Source organism: Sinohyriopsis cumingii, chromosome 10 (assembly GCF_028554795.1).
Source record: "Sinohyriopsis cumingii isolate HCF-2022 chromosome 10, ASM2855479v2, whole genome shotgun sequence".
NCBI lineage: Eukaryota > Metazoa > Mollusca > Bivalvia > Unionida > Unionidae > Sinohyriopsis > Sinohyriopsis cumingii.
Window position 1 is genome coordinate 122,424,093 of NC_142970.1, and position 27,495 is coordinate 122,451,587.

The 27,495-nt window shown below is 35.1% G+C and overlaps 1 protein-coding gene across 1 annotated transcript; it reads right to left on the bottom strand.

The window, feature by feature from the left end:
- Positions 1-3,151: 3,151 nt before the first annotated feature.
- On the bottom strand, positions 3,152-27,019 carry LOC149791130 (uncharacterized). Its single transcript, XM_089973288.1, has 5 exons — positions 26,780-27,019; positions 19,966-20,049; positions 14,280-14,870; positions 13,031-13,137; positions 3,152-3,220 (listed from the first exon to the last, which is right to left on the bottom strand). Exons 1-5 carry the CDS (start codon positions 27,015-27,017, stop codon positions 3,152-3,154), a joined length of 1,089 nt encoding a protein of 362 aa, XP_089829414.1. The 5' UTR covers positions 27,018-27,019.
- Between the last annotated feature and the right edge of the window lie 476 nt (positions 27,020-27,495).

Consider the following 27,495-nt stretch of genomic DNA (forward strand, 5'->3'; position numbering starts at 1 on the left):
GACCTATCACAACAAAATATAATTGTTTCTCGGAAAGACCTTAAGATGTACATTGAAACCATGATAGCGGATCCAAATCAAATTATCAAATACAATAAAATCATAAAGTACTGGAATAACATTCTACCGGATGCGAGATTTACCTCAGGAAAAATAACAATAAAAAATATCATCGAGAAGATCAAATTAATCTACAAAGAATTTGGTGCGACGTTAACATCTTCTGGCGGAAATAATTCCGATAGAGAAAATTTCATACTAAAATATCCTGACTGGCCCGTGTCAGACTTTATAACAGACGATCATTGGAGAGATTCATTTCTAGAACAAACTGGAATAGCAGGTAACGATGTCAAAATAACAAATAAAGCATCTGAAATGTTAAAGTTTCATGTATGGAACATCAATGGCTGGTTTAAGATATTCGATCATTAGGATGAGTTAAATCATAAAAAAAAAACAAAAAAAACCCAAAAAAAACATCAATTTTTCTCACATGGGTAATGAGGGAACTTTCATAATTTTTTATCATTATTAATAAAAATGAAACTTCCCTCATATCATAAATAACCTTTTTGATATGAGGAAAAAACAATTAATCTGTTCAGCCTCGTTATCGAATATCTTTTCAGCCTCGTTATCAAGTATAATCTTTGACCGCCATTCTTGATTGGTAAAAAACAATTAACTTTACAGCCTCGTTATTGGTTGGTCTGGCGGTGGTGATATTGACGATAATGCGAATGGTTAAAATTACATATTTGGATCATTCTCTCAGTGTGATAATGCAGATCGTTAATCTGACCCTATGCACGACTGAGGAAAGTAGTACAAAACATATATGTAAGTTTCCTTACTCACATTTTGATGATGTTAAAATTAACACCTAATGACATCAGGGAAATCCATTTCCTCATGGTCATGAATACATTATATTATTAGGAATGCGATAGTTCATTTATGTCATAAATGATGAGGAGGAAAAACAAATCATCATTGATCTTTATTCTGACGGGTCATATTATGTCATAAATGACGTCATCAGTAATTTTTGTTTTAAAATCAATAAATGCCATCGATACAAATATTTGTCACAGAACATTGTCATGAAAGATCCAACAGCCGATTCTAAGATTAGTTATAAATTATATTCTGATGGCTTTTATATTATGAATATTAAAGATGTTTGTCATAATGAATTTTCACAAAAAAAGTTCTGTTCGACCGCTAAATCGAGATGAATTAGCGCGAAGATGCCTCAGTGAGAAATATCACGCAAGACACTGAATGGTTATTCTGAATTCTGAGTTTGATGGGTTCAATGTGTTAAATTTGAAACAAATAACAAATAGCGATGATATATGTATATTATTACGGTGTTGTGATGAAATATTCTAGTCATTTCGATGCGATGATTGATCTGGATTTAATGATCGATGACATTCTTGGTGAATTATCCGATATTATCATAATTGCAAGTTGACTCATGAATGTGATTCAGACTTTACTGTGTTATTCAGAACATTATTATGTGATTCAGAACATTATTATATGATTCAGAATATTATTATGTGGTTTTACTGAAAAGACTTTACTGTGTGATTCAGACTTTACTGTGTGATTCAGACTTTACTGTGTGATTCAGACTTTGCTGAACAGATTTTGCTGCGTGGTTTCGATAAATACGCGGAATAATCAATTTCGGTTTGACATATTCGAACCGACCAAGAATTTTATCAACAACGATATCATTATGAATCTTACCAACTGCGGCTGAATTAAAATTATTCAACCGCGCATTGTATTCTCGCTCCATCTTGCTGAATTGTTCTTGTTGTTCTGCCACATTATTCATTTTCGTGATTATTTTGCTACTGTACTCGTCGAGATGTTTATTCATGTCATCGTTGGATTTGTTATTCAGCTTTGCAATTACTTGTTGCAGTTGATTATTATCATCAAGAATTTTATCGCATTTATTCTTGTATCTTTCTAGTTCTTGCTGTAGTTATTCTTTTTCATCAATAATATTATCCAACAAATTTTGTGTGGATATTAATTTATATTTTAATTTTTTAATCTTGTGTGATTGAACATTATCATGTTTGATATTATTATGTGATTCAACATTATTATGTGATTGAACATTATTATGTGATTGAGCGGTTTTAACATTATTATGTGATTGAGCGGATTCAACATTATGATGTGATTTAACATTATTATGTGATTGAGCGGATTCAACATTATGATGTGATTTAACATTATTATGTGATTGAGCGGATTTAACATTATTATGTGATTGAGCGGATTCAACATTATTATGTGATTTAACATTATTATGTGATTGAGCGGATTCAACATTATGATGTGATTTAACATTATTATGTGATTGAGCGGATTCAACATTATGATGTGATTTAACATTATTATGTGATTGAGCGGATTTAACATTATTATGTGATTGAGCGGATTCAACATTATTATGTGATTTAACATTATTATGTGATTGAACGGATTTGACATTATTATGTTTGACATTAGTATGTGATTGAGTGGATTCAACATTATTATGTTGAATCCGTTCAATCACATAATAATGTTAAATCCGCTCAATCACATAATAATGTTAAATCACATCATAATGTTGAATCCGCTCAATCACATAATAATGTTAAATCCGTTCAATCACATAATAATGTTCAATCACATAATAATGTTCAATCACATAATAGTATGAAACATGATAATGTTCAATCACACAAGATTAAAAAATTAAAATATAAATTAATATCCACACAAAATTCGTTGGATAATATTATTGATGAAAAAGAACAATTACAGCAAGAACTAGAAAGAAACAAGAATAAATGCGATAAAATTCTTGATGATAATAATCAACTGCAACAAGTAATTGCAAAGCTGAATAACAAATCCAACGATGACATGAATAAACATCTCGACGAGTACAGTAGCAAAATAATCACGAAAGTGAATAATGTGGCAGAACAACAAGAACAACTCAGCAAGATGGAGCGAGAATACAATGCGCGGTTGAATAATTTTAATTCAGCCGCAGTTGGTAAGATTCATAATGATATCGTTGTTGATAAAATTCTTGGTCGGTTCGAATATGTCAAACCGAAATTGATTATTCTGCGTATTTATCGAAACCACGCAGCAAAGTCTGTTCAGCAAAGTCTGAATCACACAGTAAAGTCTGAATCACACAGTAAAGTCTGAATCACACAGTAAAGTCTGTTCAGTAAAACCACATAATAATATTCTGAATCATATAATAATGTTCTGAATCACATAATAATGTTCTGAATAACACAGTAAAGTCTGAATCACATTCATGAGTCAACTTGCAATTATGATAATATCGGATGATTCACCAAGAATGTCATCGATCATTAAATCCAGATCAATCATCGCATCGAAATGACTAGAATATTTCATCACAACACCGTAATAATACACATATATCATCGCTATTTGTTATTTGTTTCAAATTTAACACATCGAACCCACCAAACTCAGAATTCAGAATAACCATTCAGTGTCTTGCGTAATATTTCTCACTGAGGCGTCTTCGGGCTAATTCATCTCGATTTAGCGGTCGAACAGAACTTTTTTTTTTGTGAAAATTCATTATGACAAACATCTTTAATATTCGTAATATAAAAACCATCAGAATATAATTTATAACTAATCTTAGAATCGGCTGTTGGATCTTTCATGACAATGTTCTGTGACAAATATTTTTATCGATGACATTTATTGATTTTAAAACAAAAATTACTGATGACGTCATTTATGACATAATATGACCCGCCAGAATAAAGGTCAATGATGATTTATTTTTCCTCCTCATCATTTGTGACATAAATGAACTATCATTTTCCTAATAATATAATATATTCATGACCATGAGGAAATGGATTTCTCTGACGTCATTGGGTGTTAATTTTAACATCATCAAAATGTGAGTAAGGAAACTTACATATATGTTTTGTACTACTTTCCTCAGTCGTGAATAGGGTCAGATTAACGATCTGCATTATCATACTGAGAGAATGATCCAAATATGATATTTTAACCATTCGCATTATCGTCAATATCACCACCGCCAGACCAACCAATAACGAGGCTGTAAAGTTAATTGTTTTTTACCAATCAAGAATGGCGGTCAAAGATTATACTTGATAACGAGGCTGAAAAGATTACTAGTTTTTTTCCTCATATCAAAAAGGTTTTTTATTATATCAGGGAAGTTTCATTTTTATTAATAATAATAAACATTTATGAAAGTTCCCTCATTACCCATGTGAGAAAAAATGATGTTTTTTTTGTGATTTAACTCATCCTAATGATCGAATATCTTACACCAGCCATTGATGTTCCATACATGAAACTTTAACATTTCAGATGCTTTATTTGTTATTTTGACATTGTTACCTGCTATTCCAGTTTGTTCTAGAAATGAATCTCCCCAATGATCGTCTGTTACAAAGTCTGACACGGGCCAGTCAGGATATTTTAGTATGAAATTTTCTCTATCGGAATTATTTCCGCCAGAAGGTGTTAACGTCGCACCAAATTCTTTGTAGATTAATTTGATCTTCTCGATGATATTTTTTATTGTTATTTTTCCTGAGGTAAATCTCGCATCCGGTAGAATGTTATTCCAGTACTTTATGATTTTATTGTATTTGATAATTTGATTTGGATCCGCTATCATGGTTTCAATGTACATCTTAAGGTCTTTCCGAGAAACAATTATATTTTGTTGTGATAGGTCGTCCGGAACAAAATCAGGTAAATTCAGCCTCGTTAACAGATCTCTGATGATATCGATCTTCTCCCGAGGCGAGATTTTATCCGATCTGTATTTGGTGCTATCTATCGCGGTGCCGTGATCAAATTTATCAACGATAACTTGCTGAGCTAGCAACATATTTCTAGATTTCTTGTATAATTATTCTATTTTTTCCGATTTGAATTCTGCAACATCAGTCTGAAATATGTAATTCAGATACTTCTTTTTGGCCACGTATGGCGGTAAGTTATCGTCAGGGTCACATCGATGATAAACTGCGTTATGTTCCATATGTGCGGTTTGTTCTTTCTGTGAGCGTTGTTCTTCCTGTGCGGTTTGTTTCATAATATTTTCTCTGATAATATCGTCGTCGGTTTTAATTTCAACCTCAGAATATTTTATCCGATCACCGATAGTTGTATTGAGAAATTCATCAATAACACCATCACCGGATGCTAACGCCGGCTTCTAGTGTGTGGTTAAATATTACACCATTGTAGTCATTAATCACATTATTGATGTCTGAGAAATCTTTCTCCTTTTCTTCTGGATAGGTATCTGCGTGATAGTATTTTATTCGATAACCTCGTGATTGTAATAATCTAGCTAGTCCCTCAACAGAATATTCTGTGTTGGATTTAATATGCGCGAAGATGGTAATTTTTTCTGTCTTTATTCTTTCCAGTAATAATTCCAGATTGTCTTAATGTGATGTTTCCAGGATAAATTTTTATCATGATCGGGCTTATACTCATTCTTGACGAATTTCATATTTGGCCGTATTAATTTGAAAATCTTAACATCATCGTCGTTAATGTCCGCGTCAACAACGATTACACGACCAGCTGTGTTTATCAACGATAACAAACTCGAGTAGTATTTCTTCTATTTATTAATGTTGCTAAATATCTGCCGTCGAATGCCGTGCCATTCATCGATGATTAACACATCCACCTTACCACTAACCCTACATAACGACGCAACCTGCACTATAACCTTTCTGCTGCCGCCGATGTCAATTTCACCAGTAATGTCTCGATAGGACTCTATGTGATAATCTGATTTTATTTTCTCTGTCAATGATTTTCTGTAACTGATATAAATAACAGATTGTTGTGGTTTTATTGATCTCCATGCGGCTTCTGTTTTGCCCAGTCCACATGCAGAACCATCGACGTAGTCACCGGCGATAATCTCACAACCTCCACCTTGTTGTGGTTTACTTGTATAACTGTAATCTGGTGTTATCGGCGCAGAATAAACTTTCGTTGGGTTGTATTTATGTTGTAGCAGATATTTGATGTATTTGATATTTCTATGTTGCCGTGGTAATTTCTCAACGATGTCAGTCAGCGCGGAATTATTAATCCTTTTTCCTGACAAAAAATCGTTAATCTCGTTTGAGATAGACCTATCTCCACGGTCGATAATTATTTTTTCTTTCATTGAACTAGGACAAATGACAATGTAGCGATAAATATCAACGATGATGATACAATTATTACATTTCAATGTTGCATGACCATGAATACTAATACCGTGTTGTCGTTGGCAAATATTGCAAAAGTGTCCTGGCCGACGTCGCACGTTATAATAGTTTTTTGTCTGCGTTACTATTCCTAATAGGTTATCTGGTTCGCCTGTCAGCGTCATTGATATCTGGGTGAAATCATCTTCGTTGATGTCGGCGTCGGAAAAATTATTATTGAAATTTTCTTCATACTTAACGAATCTAACCTCGAGGGGCTGAATAGAAGTTGGACAAACTAATCGATCTCGCGGTAAAGTTGTCTGGCCCGATATCAATCTCTTACAAACATAATTCGGTTTATTCGATCTTGTCCCTGATAACTTTATGCTGTGAAGGCCAGCCTGAGGATCAATTTTCCATGTTGGATTATCTAATTTCGCCTGTTTTATTAGTTTTTTTGTCGTTCGAATGTCACAGGGATCGATTTACACAATACATGATATTCGCAAGTCGTTAAGAACAAATAAACGCTGTTATTATCACAGTTGCATAATCTAGCAAAATATTCAATGATATTCTCCGTGGATAATTTTTCTTCAGACTCTATCAGAATTCCTTTCTTATCAAGAAAATCAGCGTAGTTTTCATAATATTTGTAAAACGAATCAATATCGAAGATCGGATATCTGCTGCGAAATTTCGGTACAATTTCAGTCACAGATGCCAGACCGGCGAATTTATCTGCAACGGATTCAAAATCATCATCAGACGCGAATATATAAAAGTTTTTAGAGTGCTGAATGATAATTCCTGGCAGATAATAATTATCGCGAGATGTACTTTGAAGGGCTCGAATAGCTGCTTCTTTCGTTGTCGTTGAAACACACTGATCTAACGAGGAGGCCGGAAATAAACCGTAATAATCGCGTAACATATAGTAATTTGTCTCACATAAAACTCGCGCTTCTTCCTCAGTAACATTATCGAATAAATTATCAAAAACAACCTCTGGAATCTTTTCCAGGCAACAATAATCTTCATTTAAATTTTTGTCTGTAATACTAATAGTATTACCGCTCTTTTCTGTTTCATAATTTTCCACCTCGTATTTGTTTTTCGCTCATTATGCTTAATATCCATATATCTAATTGATTGACTTTTTAATCACCAATTAAATATATAAGATAGTAAGTATAAGATGGTCAACAAATGCGCTTGGCTTCTTCAAGGATCAAAACAATTATGCGGAAAAAACTGCCGTGGTGATTTTTGCTGCAATCATAAAAAAGTATCAAGAAAATCAAATAATTCGCTAGGTCCTCAGAGACGTATCAGCTGCGGAAAATGTGTCCGAGGAAAAATACAGCATTGCATGGATTGTGGTGGAACAAGGTATCGATTACTTGTTGAGTATCTTACGAGAAGAAATCGACTGATACCAACATTAGAAGAATATTTATCATCGTAAAAAAAATAATTATTTTTTGTTGTTGTCCGACACATATTTATGATATGGGGGAAGTTTCATATTTCTATATATTTATGAAAGTCCATTCATACATCGAACGAAACACAAAAATTTAAGCCCGTGACATGAATGAACTATATATTTATGACCCTGACAGAGGTTAGATAACCGTCATGACATGAATGAACTATCATATTCCTAATAATATAATATATTTATGATAGTTCATTCATGACCAGGGAGGGAAATTAAGATTCTAATGTGAAATTATTTCGCATCAACCATCCCATATTCAGAATAACATTTTGACCCTTCTATGAGTGAGAAAATAACATTTTAATTCCCCCGACCTTCAATGAAATTAAATTTTTTTATTAAAAAATGAATATATCTTTATGTTGCGAAGAACTTGCAATAAACAATCCGCTCTCTCAATGCTGTGAAATAAATATTTCGATTCCTCGATGTGAAATTGACTCTCCATGTGAAAATACCTCCGTAAACCTCCTAATGTGAACTCACGCCAAGTTGATGATCAGAGGTGTTAGACTACTAGACGAAGATAATGATGTTATAGAGTTTGATGAAGCACCATCCGTAGATGTTTTAGATGGATTTATTGATAATTTAGTTGTATACGACGATGTGATGCTAGATAGACAATCAAATCCAGCCAGAATATTTTCTCGCGGCATACAGATGTGATCTATGTTACTCAACGGTATACACAAATACCAAAAGTCATCAGAGAGAACTGCAATATTTTAGTTGTGTTTAATGGTGTAGACACACACACACTTAGAAATATTCATCAAACTTGGTGTGGTGGTGACATGGATTGGAAATGTCTTTTCACGAGCGCAAGCTACTCCGCATGGATTTATAACAATAAATCTACATGATCCAAGAACAAGATATCGTGTGGGTCTTGATAAAATCTTTTAACGTTTCTGATTGTTAAAATTAATAGCAGCAGAGAGGGCGCCTACCAATGTTGGTCGTCCGTGGAAATTAAACAAAAAAGTAAATAAACACGTAGAGTACTTTATTTTTCAGCTACCTTTTGGAACTAAGGTTTTATTGATGGGGTTGGTTTCAACAAAAATAAAAACCTCCCAGGAAACGTTTTATTTGTAAAAATCTGGACCTTTCTACGAGATGATTTTATTTTTTTGTTTATTTTTTTGTCGGAATTCTTGGGTCTCTTCGCCCTCTCTGCTGCTCCTTTTCCTGAATTTTCTGAATACAATAACTCAAAGAAGAGTAACTCAAAGTTAGCTGATGAAAATCAAGACTTTAAAGAAAAGAAAATTGTCATTAGCTCCAAGTCTATTATATGGAACCCTGATGAAAATCAAGACTTTAAAGAAATGAAAACTGTCATTAGCTGCAAAACTATTATGTGGAACCCTGATGAAAATCAGGACTTTAAAGAAGGGAAAATTGTCATTAGCTCAAAAACTATTATGTGGAATCCTGATGAAAATCAGGACTTTAAAGAAAAGAAAATTGTCATTAGCTCCAAAACTATTATGTGGAACCTGTTTCCTCAACAGGCCAGTTTGATTCTATGTATTAACTTACAAACAGCTCCTCTTAAACTAAGGAGGCTGCAAATGAAGCCTAACTAGAGAAACTAAGTCTACTGCAGGTATAACAGTACCAAGTGCACAATTCCAGATCCATAAGGCGTAGAGAAGATTGCATTCATAAATAAATAACAACACTAGCTGTGATTGGTGCATTATGTAAGGGTTGTACTTTCTGTTAGGCTTAAAATAAATAAAGTTGTGCCTCTTGGCAACATGTGAGATGATGTTAATTCATATCTAGATCATATTTTGTATTTTTCATGATTTTTTTTAAAAGTGTGGTACAAATGGCTGAAACTGTGTCTGTTGTGACTAGATAACTCTTACCCTTGTCTAGTTCTAGCAGAGCTATCTCTCTTAAATGCAATAGAGTGCCTGGTTTTGTCCTTGCCAAATTGACAATCTAACATTGTTCTCTATGACAGTGTGTGACATGCATGCTGAGGTAGGACAAAAAGTATATCTATTTCACAAAACATTAGCATTTAGGTATATGGAAAAACAAATGTTACCATAATACCTGAAGGGAAGAACAGCATCACAGTGTATCCACAGACACGCATACATGTGTGCATCATTTATGAACTGTACTAGTTTGATGTAGGAAAACAAATTGATGCCTAACAGCATCACCAGTGCACTGTCTGCACTCTTATTTATAGACTCCTACTCCCGTCACATGACCTTAGTTAGCCAATCAATGTCTGTCCTTCTCAAGGTCAGCCATAGCGGTAACCAAGTCAACTGTTCAAACTGCATGGAAAAATCCCTCTGCACACAAAATTTAGACATAATTAAGTTGTCCTCTCAATGTCTGTGGTGTGCATTTTTACTTTTAATCTTAACTATATATTCACACCTATGATTAAGTAGAACTGTACGAAATGGACAAGTGAATTTTGATGCGAATCGAGTGAGAGTACAACATACTGCTGATGCAATGAGTCGTAATATGGTTAAAAATAGTCCCTATCAAATGCATTCTATTTCGCACAATAAAGTAAAATAACAAGTTCTACATAACCAAGAACTTGCAATAATACACAGTAATATTAGTTCTAACTTATTGTTCAACAAAAGTCTGACAAGAAAATTGATTCTTTGGCTGGGCACAGTGATTCCATCACTATCCTGCATCTCCGCTGCTTTGGCCTTTAATATTCCAAAATCACGGAATGTAAGATAAATCTTAATTATATATTCATACCTATGATTAAATAGAACTGAACAAAATGGACAAGTGAATTTTGATGCGAATTGAGCAAGAGTACAACATGCTGATCATGCAAGGAGTCGTAATGTGGTTAGAAATAGTCCTTATTGGATGAGTCATAATACAGTTAGAAATAGTCCCTATTATGCCAGAAGTCGTAATGTGATTAGAAATAGTCCCTATCGGATCAGTTGTAATGCGGTTAGAAATAGTCCCTATCGGATCAGTTGTAATGCGATTAGAAATAGTCCCTATCGGATCAATTGTAATGCGGTTAGAAATAGTCCCTATCGGATGCATACTATTTTGCACATTAAAGTAAAATAACAAGTTATACATAGCTAAGAAATTACAACTATGAACAGTAACTTTACTTCTAACTTATTGTTCGACAAAAATCTGACAAGAGAAATATGATTCTTTGGTGGGGCACATTGATTATATTACTATCCTGTGTCTCTGATGTATTGGTAACAAAACTCCATCGGATGGTTGAAGTCACTAATTTATGAACTGTAGTAATATTTCTGGCTTTAAATATTCCAAATTTCAGAAAGGTAAGATGTAATTTCCTAAACTATTCATGAGAAATTCCAGTACGACACACACATGGTCCAACATGAAAATGAATCTGGCACAATAACCGCTAACATGCAAACTTCTTTCCACTTAATGGTGATGTCCCAGGGCTTGTAAAACTGTTTATGTCTTTAGATGAATTCCTTGACAAATTCATTAATACTCATGACAACACCATGACATTATGGGGACCAGAGCAAGGTTTTATACTCACATTTAGTATGAAACACCGACACTTGTACACATTTATAAGTGATGCAGATGGCGATCTAAACAATGGTGGGTGGGTGGCATACGTTCAGGAACGGAAGTAATTCACACGTGGTAGATGTTTCCAGTGACAAATACAAATGACATGATCAAATATGTCAAAGTCTTGTAGGTCAAACAACATCTCGCATCACAATGTTCAATCATCAAATAATCATCACACATTAATTGGATCATGTGCATGCAAAGCTCCATTCACACACAATGCCATTAAGGTATTACAAAGTTGTGAGCTGCCTCATGACTTTGTTTCATGTTTTTACATTATCATTATTAGTATTACTATTAAAAATGGAATGTAGTTTTTAATAGTGCCTACTATTTTGGTGTGCTGAGTTAGGTATTACATTATTGTTGTTTCTAATTTGTCCACCATGTGTTAGTATTGTCATTTCTAATTTGTCCACCATGTGTTAGTATTGTTGTTCTTAATTTGCCCAACATGTGTTAGTATTGTTGTTCCTAATTTGCCCAACATGTGTTAGTGTTTTTCCTAATTTGCCCAACATGTGTTAGCATTCATACTATTGTTGTTTCTAATTTGTCCACAATGTGTTAGTATTGTTGTTCTTAATTTGCCCAACATGTGTTAGCATTGTTGTTCCTAATTTGCCCAACATGTGTTAGTGTTTTTCCTAATTTGCCCAACATGTGTTAGTATTCATACTATTGTCATTTCTAATTTGTCCATGTGTTAGTATTGTCATTTCTCATCTGTCAACCAAGTGTAGGTATTGTTGTTTCTAATTTGTCCACCATGCCTTAGCATTGTTGTTTCTAATTTGTCCACCTTGTGTTAGTATCGTTGTTTCTAATTTGTCAATGTGTTAGTGTTGTCATTTCTAATATGTCCATGTGTTAGTATTGTTGTTTCTAATTTATCCACCATGTGTAGGTATTGTTGTTTCAATTTATCCACCATGTGTTAGCATTGTTGTTTCTAATTTGTCAAATGAACTCCAGAAGGAAATATGAGCAAATTCTGTGACTGACTTAAGAGGTAGCATGCTTTTTAATTTGGTAGCCCTAACGGACATCAGAATGACAAAAGAAAAAGGGTGAAATCACCATTCAACATGGAGAAATACTAATAATATTTTCTAGATGAATACATACCTCGTGTCTAATCATTGTCATTTTCATTTCTGAGAAACTGCATTTTAGTGAAAACCTAATGTTGATATGACAATCCATTCTGGACAAGTAATGATAATGAAATGACCACTATGGTAACCATACCGATGTCAGATGAAATGACCACTATGGTAGCCATACGGATGTCTGATGAAATGACCACTATGGTAGCCATATTGATGTCTGATTAAATGACCACTATGGTAGCCATACGGATGTCTGATGAAATGACCACTATGGTAGCCATATTGATGTCTGATTAAATGACCACTATGTTAGCCATATGGATGTCTGATGAAATCACCAATATGGTAATCATACTGATGTCTGATGAAAGGACCACTATGGTAGCCCTACTGTTGTCTGACGAAATGACTACTATGGTAGCCATAGTACTGTCAGATCAGCAAACACATCGGAGACATGTCTTTTGTTAAAACATTTCTATCTACATTAAATAATTTATGAAAATGTGACTAACCTTTTTAATGCGATCAACATGTGTTCCAACCAAAATCACAGGAGGGATGCCTTCCTCAGGAGATGATGCACAGGAATGTATGGAGTTCATCCATACCTCAACCAGGTCTGAGGAGAAACAGAACAAAAATATGCAATACAAGTTAATTTGCTATTACAACATAATGGTTAAGACATCTAGCTTTTAAACACTTTTTATGGAGATTTATGTCAAGTTTCAATTATTTCCATAGAAGGAAAATATAACTGAAATAAACCTGCTAAACAAGAAGACAATATATGTAAAACATGATAAATTTTTGTATACTCATACTGTTTCCATTATTTCTGCCCTCCCTTGATAAGAAAGGCAGAAGAGTATTGATTCACGAGTAATATTTACCAAACAATGGCTGCAAGAGTCATCATTGTTGGATAATTGAGCTTTAGTTAAAATACAATGATGTGACAAGTACAATATTTGCACAGACACACTGGATCTTTTTAAAAGATAAGAAACCGTCCTTGTATTACCTTCAGTCTTTTAAGTTCTTGTTATTTGGGTGTTCTTCCAATAAGTTTTAGTTTGGCAGTTATATATGCCTGCAGTTTTAAATGTTTTTTGACAACATATTACCATCATGGGTGCTAATTTTACTTTACTTTGTTAATCTGCATGCAAACCATGGTGATAAAACCTGTGAAATGCTTTGACGCATTGTAAATGGTGTCGTATGGACACATATTAAAAGCAAGTTATCGGTCTCTTGTTCCCATCAGTATTGCACAAAAGCTTTACAACTAGCTTTGCTTCTATGTTTGCTTCTGGAGACAAATTCTGGTTCGTGAGTCTCATTGTCAATGCACAAGGACACCAATTTTCAGTTATTTTAGTCATCTTCAGTTCTCACAATCAGAAGTCATGCTATATTTGGCATGCACCTGTTCAGACTGGCGTGGAACAAGGCACAAAGTAAATAATTATCACACACTGTGGTTACCCAAAGCATCCTAATCCAGTTGCCAAGAAACTTATTTGTGACTTTCTATGTCAAAACAACTGTCAGAAAATAATGTTCTCAGAGTGTTAGTACATTGGCAACATGGTATTTTTTAGTGAAACTTTATCAGTGCTAATGAAAAAAGAATGATTCTTGCAGAGTTTCCCACCTTGTGTACTCTTGAAACATTCAAAATGTCTGCAAATGCTTTTCCAAATGTAAAGATAAATGACAAGATGATAAATGGTCAACAGTAATACTTGAACTCACCTCGTACATGGCATTTAAGTTTTCCTCTGCTATCAAGATAACACTCATCATCGACAAGGTTATCAAATTTCTGACTGACATCCGAGACCAGGAGATATATGGCACGTCTTGTCATAAAAGTTTGATGTGTGGTATAAAACGCGCATTGCCCGGCGAAATCCCATACGGCCAATGATGCATGTTCGTCTGTGCTTTGTGGTAGTTTAGGATCTTTTTCACACAGCAACGAATGCAATGTATCTCCCTTAAAATCTAAATCCAGATTCCCTTTAACGTCTGATATGTTGCTTTTATTCCCTCTAACCTCTGATATGTTGCTTTTATTTTCAGCAGGTTTTGTTTGTTTTTCTCCACCGGCAGTCGATGGAACCTCTTGTTTACTTTCAGAAGACTTACTTTGCTGCTGGATTATAGTAACCTGACTATCAACTTTGGAATTGATTCCCCTGTCATGTTTTTCTTCATCAGAATGTTTCTTACTTGGATCATTGTCCTCTGTTGGCTGATGACTGACCTTTGTTTTCCATGTCTGTTCTTTGACAACCTTTGCAACACGCAAAATTAAGGAATCCTCCTTTGAAGCCTCTGACTCTGCGAAGAGATAATAGTGGATATGATTTTTCTAAAAAAATACAATGTCTGTCAATCTTTATCTATAATTTCATCACTTCAGATAATGGTTTTTAAAATAAGATTAAATCTTGGAAAGTATTGGATAGGCTAGTCAGGTAGGACTTTTATCACAGATTGCTGTTTGGTTTACACGTTTATCTGATCAGTGGGAATTGAAGCCGAAATAAGAAAATTAAAAAAGTCGATTCCTGCTAATTGGATGATTCTAAGATACAACATAAAACATTTATATTGTATCTTGTATCTGTCATCATCAATTGCCATTGTGATGCATTTTGCATGGAGTTTGTGTGAGAATCATAGAGCCATTGTGATGGATATTATGTGGATTTCGTGTGAGAATAATATTGCCATTGTAATGGATATTCCGTGGATTTTGTGTGAGAATCATATAATCATTGTGATGCATCTTCCATAGATTTTGTGTGAGAATCATATTGTTATTGCAATACGTCTTGCATGGATTATGTGTGAGAATCATACTGCCTCTGCGATTGATCTTCTGTGGAAATTTTGAGAATAATATTGCCACTGTGATGCATCTTCCATGGATTCTGTGTGAGAATCATATTGCCATTGTGATGGATTTTCCATGGATTTTGTGTGAGAATCATCGAGTCATTGTGATGGATATTCTCTGGATTTTATGTGAGAATAATATTGCCACTGTGATGCATCTTCCATGGATTTTGTGTGAGGATCATAGAGCCATTGTGATGGATATTCCGTGGATTTTGTGTGTGAATCACATTGCCATTGTGATGGATTTTGCATGGACTTTGTGTGAGACTTATATTGCCATTGTGATGCATCTACCATGGATTTTGTGTGAGAATCGTATTGCCATTGTGATGCATCTTCCATGGATTGTGTGTGAGAACCATATTGCCATTCTGATGCATCTTAGATGGATTTTGTGTGAGAACCATATTGTCATTATGATGCGTCTTCCATGTATTTTGTGCTAGAATCTTATTGCCACTGTAATGCATTTTCCATGGATTTTGTGTGAGAATCATATTGCCATTTTGACGGATTTTCCGTGGATTGTTTGAGACTAATATTGCCACTGTGATGCATCTTCCATGGATTTTGTGTGAGAATCATATTGCCATTGTGATGGATCTTCCGTGGATTTTTTGAGAATAATATTGCCACTGTGATGCATCTTCCATGGACTTTGTGTGAGAATCATGTTGCCATTGTGATGGACATTCCGTGGATTTTATGTGAAAATCATAGAGTCATTGTGATGCATCTACCATGGATTCTGTGTGAAAATCATATTGCCATTGTGATGCATCTTCCATGGATTTTGTGTGAGAATCATATTGCCATTGTGATGCATCTTCCATGGATTTTGTGTGAGAACCATATTGCCATTGTGGTACATCTTCCATGGATTTTGTGTGAGAATCATATTGCCATTTTAATGGACCTTGCACAGATTTTGTGAGAATCATATTGCCATTGTGATGAATTTGCATGGACTTTGTGTGAGAATCATATTGCCATTGTGATGCATCATCCATGGATTTTATGTGAGAAGCATATTGCCATTGTGATGCATCATCCATGGATTTTATGAGAAGCATATTGCCATTGTGATGCATCATCCATGGATTTTATGTGAGAAGCATATTGCCATTGTGATGCATCATCCATGGATTTTATGTGAGAAGCATATTGCCATTCTGATGCATCTTAGATGGATTTTGTGTGAGAACCATATTGTCATTATGATGCGTCTTCCATGTATTTTGTGCGAGAATCTTATTGCCAATGTAATGCATTTTCCATGGATTTTGTGTGAGAATCATATTGCCATTTTGACGGATTTTCCGTGGATTGTTTGAGAATAATATTGACACTGTGATGCATCTTCCATGGATTTTGTGTGAGAATCATATTGCCATTGTGATGGATCTTCCGTGGATTTTTTGAGAATAATATTGCCACTGTGATGCATCTTCCATGGACTTTGTGTGAGAACCATATTGTCATTGTGATGGATCTTCCATGGATTTTGTGTGAGAATCATATTGCTATTGTGATGCATCATCCATGGATTTTGTGTGAGAATCATATTTCCATTGTGATGCATCTTAGACGGATTTTGTGTCAGAATCATATTGCCATTGTGATGCATCTTCCATGGATTTTCTGAGAATCATATTGCCATTGTGATGCATCTTCCATAGACTTTGTGTGAGAATCATATTGCCATTGTGATGCATCATCCATGGATTTTATGTGAGAAGCATACTGCCATTGTGATGCATCTTAGACGGATTTTGTGTCAGAATCATATTGCCATTGTGATGCATCTTCCATGGATTTTCTGAGAATCATATTGCCATTGTGATGCATCTTCCATAGGTTTTGTGTGAGAATCATATTGCCATTGCGATGCATCATCCATGGATTTTGTGTGATAATCATGCTTCCATTGTGATGCATCATCCATGGATTTTGTGTGAGAATCATTGCCATTGTGATGGATCTTCCGTGGATTTTGTGTGAGAATGATATTGCCATGTTGATGCACCTTGCACAGATTTTGTGTGAGAATCATATTGCCACTGTGATGGATTTTGCATGGACTTTATGCGAGATTTATACTGCCATTGTGATGCATCGTGGATTTTGTATGATAATCATATTGCCATTTTGTTGCATCTTCCATGGATTCTGTGTGAGAACCACATTGTCATTGTGATGTGACTTCCATGTATTTTGTGTGAGAAATCATATTGCCATTGTGATGTATCTTCTATGGATTCTGTGAGAACCACATTGTCATTGACATGTGACTTCTATGTATTTTGTGTGAGAAATCATATTGCCATTTTGATGCATCTTCCATGGATTCTCTGTGAGAACCACATTGCGTTCGTGATGTGACTTCCGTGTATTTTGTGTGAGAAATCATATTGCCATTGTGATGCATACTGCATGGATTTTGTGTGAGAACAATATTTTCATTGTGATGTGTCATCCATAGATTTTGTGTGAGGATTATATTGCAATTGTGATGCATCTTCCATGGATTTTGTGTGAGAACCATATTGCCATTATGATGTGAAATCCATGGATTTTGTCTGAGGATCATATTGGCAAAAACAGCTCAGCAATATCATACCACCCTTGCTCCATGCCCACAATGGTTAAATTCAATGTGTATAAAAAAAATAATGTGCCCAATCTTCCTCGGGATATTGTTCTTGGTACATGTAATTTTGACTGAAGCTGTGTACAGTGTATTGTCCTTGGTACATGTAATTTTGACTGAAGCTGTGTACAGTGTATTGTCCTTGGTACGTGTAATTTTGACTGAAGCTGTGTACAGTGTATTGTCCTTGGTATGTGTAATTTTGACTGAAGCTGTTTACAGTCTATTGTCCTTGTTTTGTGTAATTTTGACTGAAGCTATATACAGTGTATTGTCCTTGGTACGTGTAATTTTGACCGAAGCTGTGTACGGTGTATTGTCTTGGGTACGTGTAATTTTGACTGAAGTTGTGTACGGTGTATTGTCCTTGTTACGTGTAATTTTGACTGAAGCTGTGTACTGTGTGTTGCTCTTGGTACGTGTAATTTTGACTGAAGCTGTGTACAGTGTATTGTCCTTGGTACATGTAATTTTGACTGAAGCTTTGTACAGTGTATCATTCTAAATATTTATTTGTTATTTTGTGCTTGACCTTTGTCAATGGCTGATGTGTTAAGTGTCTATAATTCGCATTGTTTGTTAGCGTTTTCATTCATTATATGGCTAACAGCTCCTCTGCTCATGTGGCCTAGTGGTTAGAGCGTCTGCCTCGGATGTGGGAGGATATGGGTTTCGATCCCATGTCGAATCATGCCAAAGGCTTATAAAAATGATACTAACAGCTGCCTCGCTTGGTGCTCAGCATTAAGAGGTTAGTGTTAGGACTGGTTCGCCTGGTTTCAGAATAATAGGACTGGGTGCTACATGTCTGCAGTGTGATGCCCCAGTGCTAGACATCACTGCTGACATCATAGCCACATGACTGACAAATTGTTAAAGCTACATTAAAAATCTAAGTCTCACACACACACACACACATTATACCGCTTTGCTATGGATAATTAATTATATTTAAGACTTAAACTTGTCTAAAATAATTTCATTTTGTACCTGACCTGAATCACTGGTTTTATACATAATTCTGTAAACAACTACTTTATTGTAAATATTTATCAGTTGGTATGGGTTTAATACTTTTTTAACAGAAGTACACATTTATCTCTGTCGTAGTCAAAGACTGTGTTTTCCATGTTCTTTAATTTAATTTTAGTAACATATCATGTAATTATAACTAAGGCTTTATCTTGTAAATATATGTCATTTTTTTATTGTCTTAGATTATTATATATGGTTGTGGTTTATTCTAATCTTAAAATAAATTGTGAAACCATTGTCAATTGTGTTCAGATATCATTGGCGAGGAATCATTTATTTAAAATTATTCATTTGAATCACAAAGTGTCTTTTGACAGTTGGGACAAAATCACTATTTTACAAATATTTTGAATTCATTCAAGGACATTCTAGATTATATCACTGTGGTACATCACATCAAGACTGTTGGCACTTCAACCTATTCAAGACCATTTGCACAACAGTACATTCAATACTGAATTCATTTTGAACACTATATACTTTGGACTTGTGATAGAATGTTTATGATTTTGGGGTATTTTACTCACAATACTGTTTCTCCAAAAATTTTACTCTGTAACTTAAAGACATTTATTTCCTGAATTTAATAAAATTGCTGGTTTTACTTCTGATACTTAGTTTGAGACAAAGAGTCATGATAGCATTTAGATAAAAAAATATACGTCAAATACACCAATATGCATGCTACCCAGAACTGACAATCTTCACAAAATGGAGCCCATCAAGTGTTCATACACAAGTATTAGTCATGATGGCTGGATGACAAGCTATGTATAATGTACAACTTACATGGGAACAGAGTATAAACTCACCTGGCTTTCAGCCAGGTGATCTAACAAGACCTACCTTGACTGTGCTTTTTGGCATGCATCTTTTGGGAGCGACCATGACCAAAAATCCTCTTCAACCTACGCCGCATACTACGATGATCTGAAGAAAGGAAGAAAAAAGCAATTAGATTGGATGGCCTCTTAAATACAAGGCTTATCTGACTTTGAATTTCATTGTCAGTGCTAAACATAGATAATACATAATACATTTTAATGTGACATTATACATAGACATTTCTAATTTGTTTAACAACTTTTACTGAAAGTGAATGAACCACAGCTACATGGCCTAATGCTGGTCCTCTGAGAAAAAAAAAATGTCTGTATTATTCAACAACATAAGTACACAAAACAATAGTCGATTCCTATGACCTGTCTTACCCATTTGTAAGGGTTTGATTCCCATGACCTGTCCAACCTATCTGTAATGGTTTGATTCCTATGACCTGTCTTACCCATTTGTAAAGGTTTGATTCCTATGACCTGTCCAACCTATTTGTAATGGTTTGAATCCTTTGACCTATCTTATCTATTTGTAATGGTTTGATTCCTATGACCTGTCCAACCTATTTGTAATGGTTTGATTCCTATGCCCTGTCTTACCCATTTGTAATGGTTTTATTCCTTTGACCTGTCATACCCATTTGTAAGGGTTTGATTCCTATAACCTGTCCTACCCTTTTGTAATGGTTTGATTCCTATGACCTGTCCAACCTATTTGTAATGGTTTGATTCCTATGACCTGTCCTTCCCATTTGTAACGGTTTGATTCCTATAACCTGTCCTACCCATTTGTAACGGTTTGATTCCTTTGACCTGTCATACCCATTTGTAAGGGTTTGATTCCTATAACCTGTCCTACCCTTTTGTAATGGTTTGATTCCTATGACCTGTCCAACCTATTTGTAATGGTTTGATTCCTATGACCTGTCCTACCCATTTGTAATTGTTTGATTCCTATGACCTGTCCTACCCACTTGTAATGGTTTGATTCCTATGACCTGTCTTATCCATTTGTAAGGGTTTGATTGCTATGACCTGTACAACCTATTTGTAATGGTTTGATTCATATGACCTGTCCAACCTATTTGTAACTGTTTGATTCCATTGACCTGTCCTACCCATTTGTAATGGTTTGATTCCTATGATCTGTTCTTCCCATTTGTAATGGTTCGATTCCTTTGACCTGTCTTACTATTTGTAAAGGTTTGACACCTATGACCTGTCCAACCTATTTCTAATGGTTTGATTCCCATGACCTGTCCAACCTATTTGTAATGGTTTGATTCCTATGATCGGTCCTACCCATTTTGCATAGGGTTAGAATTTCAAAGAAAAAGAAGTTCATCGGCTTTCCTCACTGGTTATACTGGCTATTGAAAAAAGACCTTTAATATCTTAGGTATAATTCAAAGTACATTTCATTCCCTTTATTTTCAAGTATGATTGATGTGTGTAATATAGGTTATAGAGTATACAGCTTGGCCTTTACTCCAGATGTGCACCTTCCAAAAAAGTGCTAGCTCCACTTGGTCATTTTCACTTCCTGAACTTCAGAGGTAAATTGTATAAAAAAGAGCTGATAACTTATTTTAACATGTTATATATATGATAATTCATTCATTGCCCTTTCAGAAGCTGATAATGTCTAGTCTAGCAAAATTCATTATCCCTATTTTAATAGCTGTTCCGGATAGTGTACTTTACACTAATTCATGCTGATTTTTTAGCAAAAGGAAGCAGTCATTTTAGTCAGCAGTGAGCTTAGATCATGTACAATTTCCAAAGAAATACCATCTACATTACATTAATATATCATTGAGATATGCCAACATTCTCTCCATTTTGCATGTTTTGAATGCAAACAACTTCACCGTACTTCTCAAAATTACATAATAACTGATGGGCACCCCCTGAGATTAAAATATAGAATGCAAAGTCCCCTGGACAAAAAAAAGGTACAGAACTTATGATGATTCATCCACTCACCAAGTTTCATCACTCTGTGCATGGTAGGAATTTAAATGATTCCATTTGTAATTATAACAATGTAATCAAGGAACTCATGCAGGAATTTAAATGATTCCATTTGTAAATATAACACTGTAATCTAGGTGTGTGTTTGTGTGTGTATATATATATATATATATATATATATATATATATATATATATATATATATATATATATATATATATTCTGCCTGTTGTTTGATTAACTCTTACTTTTCCCTAACCTGTCTATAAAGAGATTGCTCTTCTCCCTAAAATACATACATACATGCATACATACATACATACATACGTGAATCAAAAGCATTGTATAGAGGCCTACAATGACTATATACAAAATCAATTAATCAAATACGTAACAGTAGTAAAATTCCTAGGAATGTTCTTTGACAAACACCTCACATGGAAACAGCAGACTGAACAACTCACCCAGAATTGTAACAAAGATCTCAATTTACTCAGGAACATCACAGGGACTGACTGGGGATCCAACCTGGAAACCCTACTCACAATATATAAAACCCTAATTAGATCATGGTTGCCAAACATATAACTCTCCTAAGCAACCTGTACTACAAAAACTTGACACTATCCTGAGAACAGGAACACTCCCCTCGACATCATTAGAAGAACTACAAACACTAACAGGAGAACTACCCTTAACATTATGTAGGCAAGAACTGCTCCTCCGATACTCCATTCGATCAGATACCCACCCAGACAACCATCCCACCAAAATCACCAAAATCCCACCAACATAGCTATAAACAAGTGCAAAGTTGTCTTCAAACCCAAAATCATATCCACCACACCAAGTGGCAAAAATGTAATCCTTGAACTATGCGAAAAGATGGCTCTACTAAAAAAACAAGTAACAAACAATACAGACCAGAACAAATGACATTGGTTACAAAAACCACCACGGATTAACATTGAAGATACCAAATTAGGCAATAAAGAAGGACACGAAAACTTACTAAAACTTTACTGGTAAACGAAATAAACCAAAAATACCCGGACAATTTTAAATTTATACCGATGGATCACAAACAAACAACCCACCAAGAACAGCAGCAGCAATAGTCATCACTGAATTCAATATACAAACGGGATCCAGATTACCTGACTATTGCTGCATTTACACCAATGAATTATGGGCTATACTTAAATCAGTACAATGGATCAAAGACAACCAAGTACCTAAAGCAGTCATTATAAGCGATTCCCTAAGCGTTATCAAATCGATCCAAAATCGCAATACACACTCTAGGGAACAATTCCTCAACAGAGCATGCCAGTTAATCGATGATATCACCACAGCATATCAATTAGTTGAGCTCATGTGGATACCGTCGCACATTGGAATCTCTGGCAACGAAACAGCAGACAGAGTTGCATAAACCAAACTAGGAGATCAAAACTATATCAAGCTTAACTATAGCTCTAAAGAAGTACTAAGATTTGCACAAACATATATAGACCAAAAATGGCAAGATTTTTGGAACTCCTCCACAAAAGGTAAAAGCACCATGAAACCCATAAAAAACCCTAGATAGGAACATACAGCTACCTAAGGGTACTTATTTAGAACAGAAAACCATAAACAGGATAGTAACTGGAAAAAGTAAACTAGCAAGCAGTTTTGGAAGGTTTATAGGACTCAAACCAGCAACCATTAACTGCTTTAACTGCCACATCACCAAAGATCTACACCACATATTCAATATATGACCAAAATATCAACCCGCTAGGAAAATATATATCCAAAACCAAAAAGAGATTGGATCACCACACACATACCCAGAGTTACTTATGGATTCTAATAAAAATAAACAATCATCATATAAAAATATAAATTCATAGACTCAGCAGGACTTAGGATCAAAATATAATTAATATCCCCACAAAACCAAAAAACCCAGTAACTAGCAAAATAAATGTAGAAGCCCCCACATAAAATCCCATAACATATTCAATTTTATAAAAATACTAATTTATTTAAATAATTCACTTACGAAGTACCTATCAAAAACTAAGGAAACCACAAAATCGAATGTCCTAGATGTCCTTAACGAACCGTGTAATCAGCTAGGACTCCGGTCTCTTGCTAAATAAAGTATAAATAACAATCAATCTCTAAAACATTAATAAATAAATAACTAAAAGAGGCAATTTCTAAAAACTTATAAATAACATAACGTAGGAAGCACACCCTAAACACCTCAACTAGTAATACCATAATAACCTTGAAAATCTCTCTTCATACATGATTTCTTCTAACAGCCTCTATAAACAGCATAGAACACACACCCCATTGTAGAATATTTTGAAGAAATAAAAGAGAAAAAATGCAACAAACACCAGGCAAATGCAGCAGGAAAATAGCGATGTGAAGCAACCAGGACCGTTCCCGAGCTCTCCTTCCCACCAATGACAGCCAACCATGCAACTGTAAGGGACCTTTATGGACCCACAGACTGAGGCCAAACTATCAGGGTTCCTTGAATCCATTCAAGCCTGGGGTACGTGGCACCATTCCCTTCCTCAGAAACAACTAGCAGGCTCCGGTGCAGTCAGAAAAAAATGGCATATGCACAATGGTGCGCACGCCACTATAATTAAACTCAACAACAACACAAATGACTTACAATACATTACAGGATTGATTTTCACAATGCAATTTTTGTACATAGATGTCTACATGGAGCTGCTGTCTTCAATGTTTGGGATACATAAATAATCAAGGCTATCTAAAATGTTTGGGACACGTAAATAATCAAGGCTATCTAAAATGTTTGGGACACATAAATAATCAAGCAATGTTAAATGTCTGGGATATATAAATAATCAAGGCTATGTAAAATGTTTGAGATACATAAATACTCAAGGCTATGTAAAATGTTTGGGATACATAAATAATCAAGGCTGTCTACAATGTTTGGGATACATAAATAATCAAGGCTGTCTACAATGTTTGGGATACATAAATAATCAAGGCTATGTAAAATGTTTGGGATACATAAATAGTCAAGGCTATGTAAAATGTTTGGGATACATAAATAATCAAGGCTATCTAAAATGTCTGGGATACATAAATAATCAAGGCTATCTAAAATGTCTGGGATACATAAATAATCAAGGCTATGTAAAATGTTTGGGATACATAAATACTCAAGGCTGTCTACAATGTTTGGGATACACAAATAATCAAGGCTGTCTACAATGTTTGGGATACATAAATAATCAAGGCTATCTAAAATGTCTGGGATACATAAATAATCAAGGTTAAACTTCCAGATTTGAAGAGATTTGATGCTGTTTGTGAGTCCTACAAACAATGTGCTGTAAATCTGTACTCATATTAGAACAACCAGGGCCGTTACCATAGAAGCATATCACTCCATGTAAACAAGACAATGACCAACATCCCAGAAATGTTCCTTCTGCAAAAACAATTTGAACAGACGGGAACAGATTAATCAAGAACATGGGGAAAGATGGAGTTACATGTGCTAATTGTTTTTTTTTTTGTGTGGGCTTAATGTAATTTTTCAGCACACGACAAGTTATACATGGTGGCCAGTATATCTGTTGAAGAAAGAAAACAGGTAAAACCACTGACCCACAAGAAGCTACTGGCAAGCTTTCTGAAATACACCATTGGCTGAACCTAAGACTCAAACCCACATAGAGCTAAGATGTCTGCGATCAGTAAAGGCAAACATCTTAGATTACTTGTTAAGAATACTGTGGAGCACCTTTGACCACTTGAAGACTGGCCAAATGAAATAGTACACAGGCAAGCACCTTGGACCAAACGGCACTGAATCACCCATAGACAGTCAGAATACCTAGTAATCTGAGGAACTAAGCTATATACAAACAGCACTGAATTGCAGATGAACAGCTTGAATATCTAGTACTTTGAGGAACTAAGCTATATACAAATAGCATTGAATCACCACTAACAGCTTCAATACCTAGTACTCTGAGGAATTAAGTTATTACAAACAGCATTCAATCACCCAAGATGGTTGCCATATTAGATGTATTCAATGTCATAATGTTGGCCCCCACTCCCACCATGCTGAGTAACAATAACACAATTTTCAAGATGGTTGCCATGTTCGCTGTAGTCAATGTCAGAATGGTGGGCTCCCACCCACACCATGCCAAGTAACAATAACAACATTTTCAAGCCGGCTGCCATGTTAGCTGTAGCCAGTGAAAGAATAGTGGGCCCCTACCCCACCATGCCAATAAAGAATAACACAGTTTTAAAGATGGTTGCCATTTAGCTGTATTCAAATTCAGAATGGTCCAATCTTAGCTTATGACCAACTAGTCATCATAAGAAATCTCTTCAGCAAAAACTCCATGTTGGGTGTGTGAGTGTGATTAGGATTTTTAACGTAGCTTTTAACAGTTTTTCTGTCATATCGCTACGATGTCTGCAGTATGGCAGTTTATAGTGATGTCTAGCACTGGGGCATCATGTCTCAGACATGTAGCATGATGTCTCACCTAGTCACATTACCCTGACACCAGGGCAACTCTAACACTATCCTCTTAATGCTGAGCTTCTAGTGAGGCAGCTGTTAGTACGATTTTTGTAAGACTTTGGTATGACTTGGCCGGGAATCGAACCAGCGACCTCCCGCTTCCGAGGAAGATGCTCTCTCCACTAGGCCACCGGAGCGGTAACTCCATGTTGGCATGACAGTTCATACATGAAGAGCAGTGATAAAGATGTTCAATATGTACATTGTAAAATAAAACTTTACATCATTAATGCAAATTGATTAAACAGTCACATACCTGTCTGCTGCACTTTCCATTCAAATGTTTCCACAGACACATCACAACAGTGCATGTCAACATCAATACCTTCTGTGGCACATCTTTCCCGAATATTGACGTTCTTTCCCAGAAGCCTCTTAATCAGGGTCGTCTTACCCACACCACCATGGCCGACGACCATGACCCGAATATTGTAAATCTTCTCTTCTCCTTTTTTAAGTGCCTCATTAAACAGCTGCTTAGATTTTTCATCCATTCTCAGGATTTCTGCTGGGAGGCCTGTAAAGAAATAAACATGAAGAGCCCTATCAAATCAACTGTAATGGAATAAATCTATAGAGTTACATTAAATCAACTGTAATGGAATAAATCTATAGAGTTACATTAAATCAACTGTAATGGAATAAATCTATACAGTTATATCAAATCAACTGTAATGGAATAAATCTATAGAGTTATATCAAATCACCTGTAATGGAATAAATATATAGAGCTATATCAAATCACCTGTAATGGAATAAATATATTTCGCCGTATCAAATCAGCGACTATATCTTTACATTTAATCTGACTATATTCCAGATGTAATGGACAATAAAAACCCCAACCCTCATGAAATCTTTACCTTCAGTCTGACAATATTCCAGATGTAATGGACAATAAAAACCCCAACTCTCATGAAATCTTTACCTTCAGTCTGACAATATTCCAGATGAAATGGATAATAAAAACCC

Excerpts from the sequence above, each read along its gene's own strand:
- LOC149791130 (XM_089973288.1), bottom strand. The coding sequence starts at position 27,017 with ATGGATGAAAAATCTAAGCAGCTGTTTAATGAGGCACTTAAAAAAGGA. Across the intron at positions 20,050-26,779 it reads ATGGAAAGTGCAGCAGACAG|ATCATCGTAGTATGCGGCGT; the intron begins GTATGTGACTGT and ends TCCTTTCTTCAG. Across the intron at positions 13,138-14,279 it reads ACTTAAATGCCATGTACGAG|ACCTGGTTGAGGTATGGATG; the intron begins GTGAGTTCAAGT and ends GTTTCTCCTCAG.